We start from the raw sequence: 13,306 nt of genomic DNA, 5'->3' as shown, positions 1-13,306 counted from the left end.
CCAGTTGCCAACTGCTGTGGCTTTCTGCAGTGTGCCGACCGTCAAGGAGGGCAGAAAGTCGAACTGGGTGGAAGATGATGCTGGGGATTATGAGGTCCTAGACCCCACATTGAGCTAAGGCCATCCAAGTGGCGTGATCAGTTGGGAGGAAGAGGCAGTAGTCACAATGGCCCAGCAGCGCACCAAAAGAGGAAGCAGGATGAAAAAGCACAAGAAATTAAAGGACAATATATCATCCTTACTTCCCTCCTTGGACAGGGATCACAAAATGCGTGATTACAAGCTCACACTGTTAGAGACACTACTTACGGCATTCCCACCTGACAGCGAGGGCTCGGTGGAAGAACAAGGTAGAGGAGGAAGTCTCCAATGCAGCTGGGGCACCATCACCACCTCTGAAGGCAGGATGAGCCTGGCCAAAATGTGGAAACACTTCCTCCACATGCCACAACATCTGGCACCACCGTCTGATAAGGTCCATATCGGCAGCAGGCAGCATTTCCACAACATGATATAAGTCTCCATGTTATAACTGATGGGTCTGTCCCATTTAACTTTTGGCCTCAAAATTGGTCACATGGCCTGAGCTTGCGCTTTACACCTTGGAGGTGCTGGCCTGCCCTGTGGCAAGTGTAAGTGCAGCACCCCAGAGACCTGGTCATTGCAGTAACGTTGCTCTGCCACTAAGGGGAGTGATGGTACGTCTGATGGCACTAAAGGAGTTCATCTGACCAGGTATCACCAGCACACATTACACTTCACACTCCGACCACTAGGGGGAGCAAAAGGTTTTATTTATTAGGCCACTCCTCACACTGGTAAAACTAGGGGTTGGATAGGAAGTTAGTCAGAAGCTGACTGGGTTGGATTCAGGCAACATCCCGTGGCAGGGGGTGTTGCAGGGAGAAGATTCAGGGGGGTCCCTGTCAGGCGTGGGAACCTGGCAGGTACCTAGCGACAAGAACAGAACGTTACGGAACCGCGCCTGCACTACCCGCGGTGGTATCCTAAGAAAGAGACATGAAGCGAAGGATATTGTGGACAGTGAGAAATGAGATCAAGCACAAAGGAGAGCCAGTAGGAGTCGTGCCCGGAGAACAGCAACATCCTACTGAGGCGCGTAGCTGGTGCTCGGAACACCGAGGAAGTGACTGACTTTATGCCTTACTTCAAATACCGCAGGACAGTTAATTATAGGTTGGCTGTCTACCTTACATCACCTAAGCAGACATAGGGGGCAACGCGTGGAGAGGGGCGTCTTTAGGGTCCCGGAAGAGCTCCGAGCCTACCCGTCAAACGGGTGCGTCCTAGCCATAACATACTGGGGGACGGAGAACTAGAAAGAACTGGAACGAATTAGAACGAAAGAGAATAGAAGTTGTGAGGACTATCCCGAATGCTCAGCAGGGAAGCACTACAACACACAGGTGCTAGTGGTAGGCAACGATTTCCACCTGCAAAGGGAACTCTAGATGTGCCTTCGGACCGGCCGGTCTCAGACAGCCCTGTTAACTGTGCTCTGGATTGAGGATCCTGAAGTCTTCAGTAAAGAGGTAAAGAGACTGCAACCCTGTGTCCTTGTTATTGTCTGCACCTCACACTATCACCATCCACCTTACTGGGAAGCCCTGGGGACATACTTCACCTGTGGGAAGGTATACCATCTAGCTGCCATCACATCACCCCAGTGGACCCCAAGCAGCGTCGGTCACCCTGACCGAACACTACAGGTGGTGTCACAAACCCTTGACAGACTCGTATCACCTTTCATTGGGTGCCCCTTAGCAGGGTCATGGACCGGGTCCAGCCACTGTGAAATCCCCAGAACTGAGCCAGCAGAGGACTGGTACCGAGTAACCCACGGCCCTGCGTTTGGGGGCGGTCCATACTGTCGGAACGAGTGCTTAGCATGGCAGGGGGTGTTATCAGATAGGTGCATCTGCCTGTTCACAACCAACGTGGGCAAGCTTACATTTATAAAAATGGCATGGATCACAAACAACTTTTCAGTACCTCTTGGATGAATAGACAGCTATGCTAGTCGCACACAGCCATGGTTACTCTATTTGCCATTTGTTTAATTTTGGGGGATCCCCGACCCAAAAAAGAGTTGGCTACCTCCGCCTCTACCACATCCACCTCCACTTCTTCCTCATCCTCCACTTGGACCTTTTGTCTACTGGTTCAAGATAATAATTTATTTATTTTTTATCTTACGTCAGTGCCCTATGCCCGTTTTTAGAGGGGGGGGGCAAGAACCTTTGTCAAACTCCTCACAACAGAACCATTTTAAGCAATTTCTCTATCCACGTTTCTTTGCAGGGCAATTGTCCTGCTCTTCCTCCCATTTTGCTTCTTGTTGCAGCACCCTACCCCTTACTGCGACAATTTTGCAGCACAAAATTTCAGGCCCCCATTGCCTCTAGGGGGGTGAAATTTGAAGTCTGTAGGGGTATTGTTCCCCATGCTGTGTGGGTAAAACTTTAAGGAGCCCCCCAAAAAAGGTGCATAATTGTCTAATGGAGATAGGTTCTAATAGACCATAATTCAGGCTTGGTTGCTTGTTTTAAATCAGGGTTGGGGAACCTCAGGCCTCAGGACCATTTACGGCCCTCGATGACCTTTTATCAGGCCCCAGAGCAGATTAATCAGGGACCGCATTCTTGGGTAGGGAGGTGTATTTTGATTACAACCAGCTCATTCATTTCTTCTTGCTCTATTGGCACACACATGGAGTGTTAACTAATGAACATTGAAGGGCATACAATGAAAAATGTACGTCCTGAAACTAGTGTCAGAGTAAGGATGCACTTTGTGGGTGGAGTTTGTACGGCCCCCGAAGGATGGTATAAATATCCAAATGGCCCTTGGCATAAAAAAAGATTCCTCACCCCTGCTTTGAACCATAATTTTTTTTCAGGTAAACTCTTCGTCACCTATTATGTTTTCCTTAGATACTTTTGCTGTACATGCTGCTGGAGCATACATTTTACAAATGTGATGGTATTATGCCACATGCTGTCATGCTGAAATTTATTTAAATCTTATGTGGGGTTATTATTCACCATACTTAGTGGGTGACCTTAAAACCCTTTATTCTATGGGGGTATGGTGCCACATGTTCTGTTGGTGAAAATTTTAACTGAACTGGCAGGATCATACCTCCGTCTTTGTGGAGGCACTGTTAAAAAAATTTTGTTCATTTACTATTTTACCATGATTGCTAGAGTGAAAGAGCCATTTTAATAATTTTCCTATCCGCATTTCTTTATCTCTACTGTATTTGGCTTCCTATTGCAGCCTGCTAGCCCTTACTACAAACATTTTATAGCACAGAATTTCGGGTCCCCATTCAGTTGTATAGAATATGGGGTCATGTTCGCTACCCGAACCGGACTGTAAAAAAAAAAAAAAAAAAAAGGCTGCCCGAACCAGCTGAACATGGATATTCACTGGTTCGATCATCACTAATATTGATATGTTGACATAATGGGAGCGAGTGAACAGAAACCTTCATTTCAGCTCATCATAAGAGTATAAGATTCTAGTTTGATGATTATATCGGCAAAATTAAATCGGTCAGATTGAGCCCATGTCCTTGTCAATGAGAAATTCAGGCATTCAGGTAAGTTCGGATGGGATAAGGAAGAGGTAAGAGAGGAATTTGATGCCAAATTGAATTTTTTGTAGCAAACTTTCCATATATCTCTGGTGTGAGCCAATGGACCTAGGAGATCATGCCAAAAATTTTTTAAATATGACAAATTCTTAAAAGGGTTGTCAACTACTTGAACTAACCCTTCTGAATGCCTGCCCCCCTCTTCCTGCCCCAGTGAAATAAACACTTATGCTTGCCTCCAGCGCGATTTCATTGGTATCTGTACTAGCTCTTCCAGGTATCACGTGACTTTGTCATGTTGCGTAATCCCTGTGGCCAATCAGGGCAACTTCACTCTCCTCGCCATCAAACAAATCACATACAGCTGGAGGAAGTCTGAGCTGCTACTCTCTCACTACCTCCGGCTGTATGTGATTTTGTCTGAAGCCATCCCTGATTGACCACAGGGATTGCGTGACATGACCATGTCGCGAGATCCCCGGAGAGCTCTGGTTCCAACACCACTGGAATGGTGCTAAAGGGGAGTTAAAGTGTTATTTTCCTGGGGGGAACCTAGGCATTCAGTAGGGGTTTTTTAAGTAGTCATCAGCCTGTTTTTAAGGTGCAAAATGCATAAAGTAAAAGGACAAATTTATTGACCTCTTAATGAAATCCAATACAGTAGAACAGTATAGTACATTGTATGTATATTGTATGTATTGTTTTTCAAGCATATTATCAAATACTAGCTGAGATCTGTCTGTACTATGGCATGAAAATAAGTTTGACTAATAACCAGTTTAGGAATGCAGGTTTATTAAAATGTAAATTCTATGCAAAACTTTTCAAGCTAATGAGTTACACAAAGATGTGAACACCTTTTTTGTATGTCAGTCAGAAGAGAAATTGAGCAATTATTTTGCTAATACCTGGCCAGTAATTTTACTGCTACAGTTTACAATATCTGCCTATTGACACTGCAGAAAGGCCGCTTAATTCTGATCAGAATTTTCAGGTTTGGCTTAGTAATTTTAATAGCTCACAAGACCTATGTTCCCATGTCTGCAGGACGACAAGTAAAACTGGCTTACATCCATGGTGCAGCCAAACCTCCACGGAATATTCGTCGACAACAGGAAATTTATGGAACTGCAGGGCCTATAGTGCAACCTCATCCACTAGACAAATACAAGTAAGTAAACACCTTCTTAAGCTCTAATTAAACTTCACAATTATGGTGACGGAGCGTCATTTACCTATAATCTTATTCTACCCATGCTGCCGATCACCTGATAAAGCGCTTGTTCATCAGGTGAAATTATACTTTGTGGTGGACAAAAGAGAATTGTTCTCGGGAGCTCATCATCCTGTGTAAACACAACTTGTGCTGCTGTAAAAAGTTGGTATGGGGTGGTAGTCCCAGCCGAGTCAACTAAAGGTACCGTCACACTAAACGATATTGCTAGCGATCCGTGACGTTGCAGCGTCCTGGCTAGCGATATCGTTCAGTTTGACACACAGCAGCGATCAGAATCCTGCTGTGATGTCGTTGGTCGCTGCAGAAAGTCCAGAACTTTATTTAGTCGCTGGACTTCCTGCTGACATTGCTGAATCGGCGTATGTGATGCCGATTCAGCGATGTCTTCGCTGGTAACCAGGGTAAACATCGGGTTACTAAGCGCAGGGTCGCACTTAGTAACCCGATGTTTACCCTGGTTACCAGCGTAAAAGTAAAAAAAAAAACAACACTACATACTTGCCTTCCGCTGTCTGTCCCTCGGCGCTCTGCTTCTCTGCCCTGTGTAAGCACAGCGGCCGGAAAGCAGAGCGGTGACGTCACCGCTGTGCTTTCCGGCCGCTGTGCTTACACAGGGCAGAGAAGCAGAGCGCCGAGGGACAGACAGCGGAAGGTAAGTATGTAGTGTTTTTTTTTTTTTTTTTACTTTTACGCTGGTAACCAGGGTAAACATCGGGTTACTAACGCGGCTCTGCGCTTAGTAACCCGATGTTTACCCTGGTTACCGGCATAGTTGGTCGCTGGAGAGCTGTCTGTGTGACAGCTCTCCAGCGACCAAACAGCGACGCTGCAGCGATCCGGATCGTTGTCGGTATCGCTGCAGCGTCGCTTAGTGTGACGGTACCTTAAGCCACAGTCTGTAGACACCCCGGCACCTTGCACAGAGATAGACCAGACAGACACAATCCTCAGACACAACTTGCAGTCCAACAGGGAATGAAATTTAATAAGAGATGAAATGAAGTACAACACTGGCTTCCTGCCCTTTTCCCTGGCAATGTCTGCGGCAGTACCCACAACAGTCACGGCGGTTGGTAGAAGCAGTAGTCCATATGCCGGAATCTAGATGCTGGCAGTCCCTTCGGTGGGACCCTTACAAAGTCCTGGGCAAAAGATTCTATCCCCTCCGGGGGTCTGGCAATGCCTGAGTCACTGTCTTTTAGTTCGGGGCAACAGGTTCTATCCCCTCCTGGGTTCTGGCAATGCCCCGGCTTAGATTTCCCCCAGCCGGGGTTCTTGCTTCCCGGATGGGGACAGACATCTTGCCTCAGGCAATGCTGCCTGGGATCCGAGCAGGAAGCAGGAGCTTCCTGCTCCCAAGAGGCTGCAAGTCCAGCCCACAAATTTAACCTGTGCTGGCCCTGCCTCTAATCATAGATCAAATACAGGCACAGCATAAGAGTAGAACATTGAAACAAGGCAAACACAGCACATCACATGAACATAACATTAATACACATAGCAAACATTACAGTACATATAAGTAACAGTGCAAAACACAAGGGGAACCGTAGGGTAACCAGTATGAAGGAGAGAGAGCACTGAAGCTCTCCGCCACCTCCTTACACTGCCAACAACAATGGCAGCCTATGTGCACTGTACAATATGAGAACAGTCTGACTGTGTAAGTGGACAATTAAATGACCACTTATCGGCAAAAAAAAAATAGCGGATAGTCGGACATTTAGTGCTGTTGGTTTGTGTAAACTGAGTTTTAGGCTTTAAATCACTCCAGGGAGGGAATGGTTCACTTGCGGCAAATTTTGTATGCATAGCGCTACAGAATTAATAAGTTCTCTATAAAGTAAATAATATCTGCAATGAGTTTGTATGTTCTCCCGTGTTTGGTGGGTTTCCTCCGTGTTCTCAGGTTTTCTATCACACTCCAAATACATACTGATATGGAATTTTAGATTGTGAGACCCAATGAGACAGTGATAATAATGTCTGTAAAACACTGCATAATATTATGGAGCTATATAAGCAATAACAGTAATAAGGCTACTTTCACACATCAGGTTTTCTGCATCAGGCACAATCCGGCGAATGTTGGAAAAAATGAATCAGGCGCAGATTGTGAAAAACTGATGCAATGGATCAGTTTTTTCGACGGATCCGACTAGCATATCCAGATAGTTGGATTAAAAAATCTGGAGCATGCTCAGTTTAAAAAACCCAGAATCCGGCATTTTCTGGATCTGGCACCTTACGGCTTCCATTCTAGCAAACAGCCGGAAGCGCCGGCTTTTTCGCCGGAGACAAGAAAACGTTGCTATGGACATTTTTTACAGAAACCGGAAATGGCAGATTTGCTGGATCCGGCGAAAACCAGGCGAAACGCAATGTCATCCGGCACAATCCCGCTCTAATACAAGTCTAAAGGAAAAAAAAACTGATCCGGCGGCAACATTCACCGGATCCGTTTTTTTTTACAATTTAGCCGGATTAAGCCTGATAGCGAAAGCCTGATGTGTGAAAGTAGCCTAAGTTATAGTTGCCATATAAGCTTTACCCTGAAAAGCTGTGGGTTTTTTAGAGAATGCTTTCTTTTCATAGTCGGTCGGGATGCTACACAAAAGCAGTCCTATAGGAGAAACCTGTCAGTCTAGAGGAGTGAGGTGGGAAAATTAATTTGGGGATTTCTCTTCAGACTAGACATCCCAGAGACATTGTTCTCGGCTGAAGTATTTCTAAGTAAAACATGAATGGTGGCAATTATAGAGTTGGTCTGATTCGTGATGCCCATGGTTTGGGCAGCATGAATCGGCTATCAGGTTCCCATTGAGCTGACAAATCTGCTTTTAATGTTATGGCTAAACGGTGTAAAACTGTTTTAAGAAGGCAATTTCTTTCTTCCATCTTGAGTGATTCTTAAAAAATAGTACGAATGTTTCAGCATTTAGCTATGTAATTTTTTTTTTTTGTTTTACTGAACAGAATCATGACTATTAATTTGTCACAAGTGGAAAGCTGCGACTTGCAATGCTCAATAAAATAGGCAGCAGGTTCTGCATGGTCGACTCGTGTGTAATTGACCCCTCTCCTGACTATTAAGAACGGTTGTCTTCTCACTCCTACATCTCAGATTTTCCCTTGTATTATGCCTCGCTTTCAGTACCTATTCAATTAGCTGCGTTGCTTTTCTTCCTGTGTGGTATACAGTCACAAGTGTAATTCTTGTGTGTGTACCTGACGGCAATAAACTATTTTGGCAGTGTAACCATAGAATGAAATCTGATCTTGGAAATGCTAAGACATTCAGTAGCTGTCTGTTCTTGTCATTCAAGCTTTCCTGCCTGGTGACGCACATCCACATTTTTTTTTTTTCTTTAAAGCCTTTGTAAATATATTGCCCACAAATCGATAATGCCAAAAAATATAGGGCTACCTTTTTGTTAAAAAATTACTATGTTTATGAAGGTAAATTAAAGCATAGCTAGGAAATATTACAGGGTTTGTCTCAAAATGTCAAGAATATACACGGTTATCGATTTTAAAAGGATCCTGTCATGTAAAATAATGCTATTAATCTTTTAAATGTTTAATCGCTATTAAATACGTTTAATAGCGTATTTACATCATGGGGTGCTAGCACCGAGAGCCCCACCACCAAGAGGAAATTAACTTTATTATTTCGGCAGTGTCTGACTTTGTCATGGGGATGGCGCTACCACGCTATCGGGCACCATTTTGTGTAGAGGGTTTGGTTACACCCACCACTCCCTATACACTGACTGACAACCAGCCTTAAAAACAGTCCTTAAATTTGCTAGGCAAAATAATTTAAAATGGTCTTGCCCATTTAGTTTTAAATCTAACTCTCAGGATCTGGCAGAGACCGTCAACCATTAACTGTTTTTTTTTTCGTCTCCAAACACAACAGATAATCTAGCTCAATTGCCTGTAATTAGACAAGCAAACGCAAGGCTGGAGTGTATGGAATTAAAGTTTTTCCACCGAGTCTCTTTTGGTCAATATTAAACCTCGGACCCCAAATCTTGTCTACTAAAAAATCCTCAAAGTAAATGTTGTTGCTGGTGTATTTTCTTCTGGGACTTACATCATTAAGGCTAGCCACCTCGGTGACAAAACGGCCATTCAGGATATAAAATATATCTCAGTAGTGGGACAGGAGGTAAAGTATACACACCATTGCAAGCCTTTTATTTTAAAATCGAAGACCAAAGGCTCGTGATATCTTGAAATATTGCTATTGAATGATATACCCTCTTACAAATGTGCTTATTTTAGAGAGTCGGGCATCACAGGAATGCTTAAGTAAAACGAATCCTCATTTTTTTTTTTTTATTCTCCTACTATAATATTGATGTGGTAACAAATTCTGTTTTTGTTTTCTTTTTTTTTTTCATACTTCTACTGTAGGTTGCAAAAAATAGAAACAAAGGAGAGTAATCCTTCAACTCTAAACTCAAATGCTCACCAGAATACTGCGGTGACTATGTGCAATAACCAGTTTGGCCAAAGTCAAGATCAAAAACGAACTGTCAAGAGTAAGTATAGCTGTTTTTTACAAAAGGCATGACTTCCCCTGTTGCTCAGGCTGGTCCACGTGATGGACTTTCTCTCATACACACTACTCTCCATTCACTCCTGTTACTCTTACCTTCTCTCAAAGACTGTCTTCCATGGTCCACCCTCCCATAGACTCCTTTCTCATACCTTCCACCTTCCCAGTCTGAAGCGGGATGATGAACCCTGATTGTTCTGATTTCATTTTCTTTGTGCTTTGTGTATATGTTTGAGGGTAGTGGATGTTTTAATTTGTATACTGTTGTGCAACTTAACTGCTTTCAGACCACTCATAGACTTTATATGACTGGGCAGTTTACACATTGCTCTACTATGACGTTCTACAACGTAATTACATCATGGCATGAGAGGATGAGCTTGCAGTCACACAGCCAGACTTCCCATAGAAAAATCATGGATGATTTATTATCATTCTTGCCCTCCTCATCCCTGTAGATACTGGAGGGAACAAGCCCTATGTATAAAGATTAGGAGTTAATGATCACTCAGTGCTGTTTACACGTTGAAATACCCCCAGAGGTCTTTCATTACCTTAAGGTGGTGGTGGTGGGGCACAAGGTGTGGAATAAAAAAAAATAAACGCATGGATTTTAAAAAGAAAAAAAAAAGAGCGACCAAAAGACAATGTGTCCTGTCTTGTACTGGTCAAGTTGCAACCATCGCATAATACAGATGAAAGAAGATGAAGAAACTTTGCAATATCTCTTAGAGAAATCTACTCCTTGCTCCTTCTGGATTGATCTCTTTATTTCAATTCATGTGTAGAATGTGTCTTCAGTGACTAAACATATCTACACATTGAGATAAGAGATTCTATGGGGTAATGAGGAGGTGGAAGGAGCTAGAAGAAGACAGACATTCTGCCATAGTTTCTCCTGAATCCACAATTACACATTAATGGAAACTGTTGTGAATGGGAGTCTGTGGGCTTGGTAACAATTGTGATTGCCGCATCTGACGCGCCCGCCAGGGCCGCGGGGTACCCGGAATTGGACCGGACAGTTCTATGGAGGAGGTCACCGGGCCGAGATCTGTTTCCATGGCCCTGGCCGTGTCATAAAATGGAGGATAATTATGTGCTGTTTGGTCGTGACGCCACCTGTGGTGTTCGGCAATGGGTGGCCAACACTGCGGTTTAGGTACACTGGGGCTGATGGTGATGCAGCAAAGATGGTTCAGCTCCCCACGGGTAGAGCGGGGCCCTAGGGCAAATATATTTGATTGGTCAGATGGTGGTGATCGTTGGGGTGCAGAGAATAAGTGAAGGACACAGAGAGGTGCAGTTTTCTTTCTTTTACTTGAAAGTAGATGCAATCTGGGGTATCAATTACAGATGATGGATTGAGTCCGGCTTGCCTGGAGGCTTTCAGGGGATCCACCCTGCAAAGTGGGGTTTTCTTCTGCGCTCTTTTAGGGTCCCTGCTGCTTGTAGCTAAGCTGTGACCCTCTCTTGCATAATGATTTCTATCCTAGGCATGAGCCTATTTCATGGGCACTGTCCTTTTTCACTGTCAGCCCCGGGCTCTTTGTCTGCTGCCGTGCCTTCAGTTGTTCGGTGTAGCCCGGGAACTTGCAGTCCCCTGCCCTCCACATTCGGCGGTCAAGGGCGTAAGTCCCCACCCAGCCAAGGACTTTGGCATCCCTTTTTATCAGCGCTCCGCTCTGGGGTCAGCTATACACAAGCTCCAGCTGGCTCCAGTTTCCATGACCACTCCCCTGTTTACTCTCCCAGCTGACTTTTCTGACTCACTAACACCACCTGCTGGCCAGAATTTATAAGGAAGCTCCCCTTTCTGGCCTAGAGCAGGAATTGACATGTACTCTGTTACCTGGCATAGGGACCTTCCTTCTTGCCTCCAGGCATGACATCACCCCTTAGAGGGAAGCAATGTCACCGTGGCAACTGGACTCTGGGGTGCCACATATCCTCTATACCTACATCACTAATGTCTAGTGGATTGTTGTCATCTATTTATTTTACTTGTACAGTGGGGTAAATATTTATGTGATGCCTTGCTGATTTTGTAAGTTTGCCCACTGACAGACATGAACAGTCTCTATAATTTTAAGGGTAGGTTAATTTTAACATTGAGAGATAGAACATCAACAATAAAACACAGAAAATCACATTGTATAATTTATATACATTTATTTGCACTTTTCAGTGAGAAATATTTGATCCCCTAATAACCATTAAGAGATCTGGCTCCTACAGACCAGTTAGACGCTCCTAATCAACTCGTTACCTGTATTAAAGACAGCTGTCTTACATAGTCACCTTTATAAAAGACTCCTGTCGACAGACTCAATCAATCAGTCAGACTCTAACCTCTACAGCATGGGGCAAGACCAAAGAGCTTTATAAGGATGTCAGGGACAAGATCATAGATCTGCACAAAGCTGGAATGGGCTACAAAACCATGGAAGAAATATAAAATGACTGTCAGTAGACATCGAACTAAAGCACCGTGCAAAATCTCACTTTGTGGGGTATCCTTGATCTTGAGGAAGGTGAGAGATCCGCCTAAAACTACATGGGGGGGGGGGGGACATGTTGGTGATCTCAAGGCAGCTGGGACCACAGTAACCAAGAAAACCATTGGTAACACATTATGCTGTAAAGGTTTAAAGTCCTGCAGTCCCTGCAATGTCCCACTGCTCAAGAAGGCACAAGTGCAGGCCATCTGAAGTTTGCCAATGAACACCTGGATGATTTTGTGAGTGACTGGGAGAAGGTGCTGTGGTCAAATGAGACACAAATTTAGCTCTTTAGCATTAACTCAAATCGTAATGTTTGGAGGAAGAGAAATGCTGCCTATGACACACTGTTTCCACTGTTAAGCATGGAGGTGGAAACATTATGTTTTGGGGGTGTTTCTCTGCTAAGGGCACAGGACTACTTTGCTGCATCAATGGGAGAATGGATGGAGCCATGTACCATAAAATCCTGAGTGACAACCTCTTCCCCGCCAGGACATTTAAAATGGGTCATGGCTGGGTCTTCCAGCAAGACAATGACCCAAAACATACAGCCAAGGCAACAAAGGAGTGGCTCAAAAAGAAGCACACTAAGGCCATGATGTGGCCTAGCCAGCCTCCAGACCTTATGGAGGGAGTTGAGGCTCTGAGTTGCCAAGCGACAACCTCAAAATCTTAATGATTTAGAGATGATCTGTAAAGGAGTGGACCAAAATTACTCCTGACATGTGCGCAAACCTCATCATCAACTACAAAAAACATCTGGCTGCTCTGCTTACCAACAAGGGTTTTGTCACCAAGTATTAAGTCTTGTTTGGTAGAGCGATCAGATACTTATTTCTCACTGCAAAATGCAAATAAAATCAGCAAGGGATCAAATACTTATTTCCCCCACTGTATAGCGCCATCATATTCCGTTGCACTTTGCATAAATTACCTTTCACTTTTCCCATTGGGGATCACAATCTACACTCCCTATTAGTATGTCTTTGGAGTGTGGGAAGAAACCCACAAAAACACGGGGAGCACATATAAACTCTTTACAGATGTTCTCCTTGGTGGCATTTTGAACCTAGGACCGCAACGGTGCTAACCACTGAGCCACCGGACTGCCCAGCTATATAATATTTGTTCTTTTGTACTGGACATGATTATATATCTTGGTATTCATGACTATTGTTGACAATTAACAGTTATGATGATACAAATTTTCCAAAAAAAAATGCAATGTTTTTTGTAGCAATGTTCCCATCCTGGTCACCTTCTTGTAGAAAATGTCATAATCCTGGGCACCTTCAATATCTCTAATGATGCCATTCTTCAAATGCACATAAAAAAAATCCTTCTCACTTGACCTCACTCCCTTTTGCGAACAGCAACCT

General features: G+C 44.1%; 1 protein-coding gene across 1 annotated transcript in view; it reads left to right on the top strand.

Moving 5' to 3' along the window:
- LOC138637766 (elongin-A-like) overlaps window positions 1–13,306 on the top strand; it is an 80,576-nt gene that overhangs the window by 56,568 nt on the left and 10,702 nt on the right. Inside the window, exons 11-12 of the mRNA XM_069726684.1 lie at window positions 4,667–4,790; window positions 9,279–9,406. Coding sequence (XP_069582785.1) covers window positions 4,667–4,790; window positions 9,279–9,406 — 252 coding nt within the window. The remainder of the gene's footprint in view (window positions 1–4,666; window positions 4,791–9,278; window positions 9,407–13,306) is intronic.

The sequence above is a fragment of the Ranitomeya imitator genome, chromosome 5 (assembly GCF_032444005.1).
Source record: "Ranitomeya imitator isolate aRanImi1 chromosome 5, aRanImi1.pri, whole genome shotgun sequence".
NCBI lineage: Eukaryota > Metazoa > Chordata > Amphibia > Anura > Dendrobatidae > Ranitomeya > Ranitomeya imitator.
This window is presented reverse-complemented; position numbering and strand designations above follow the sequence as displayed.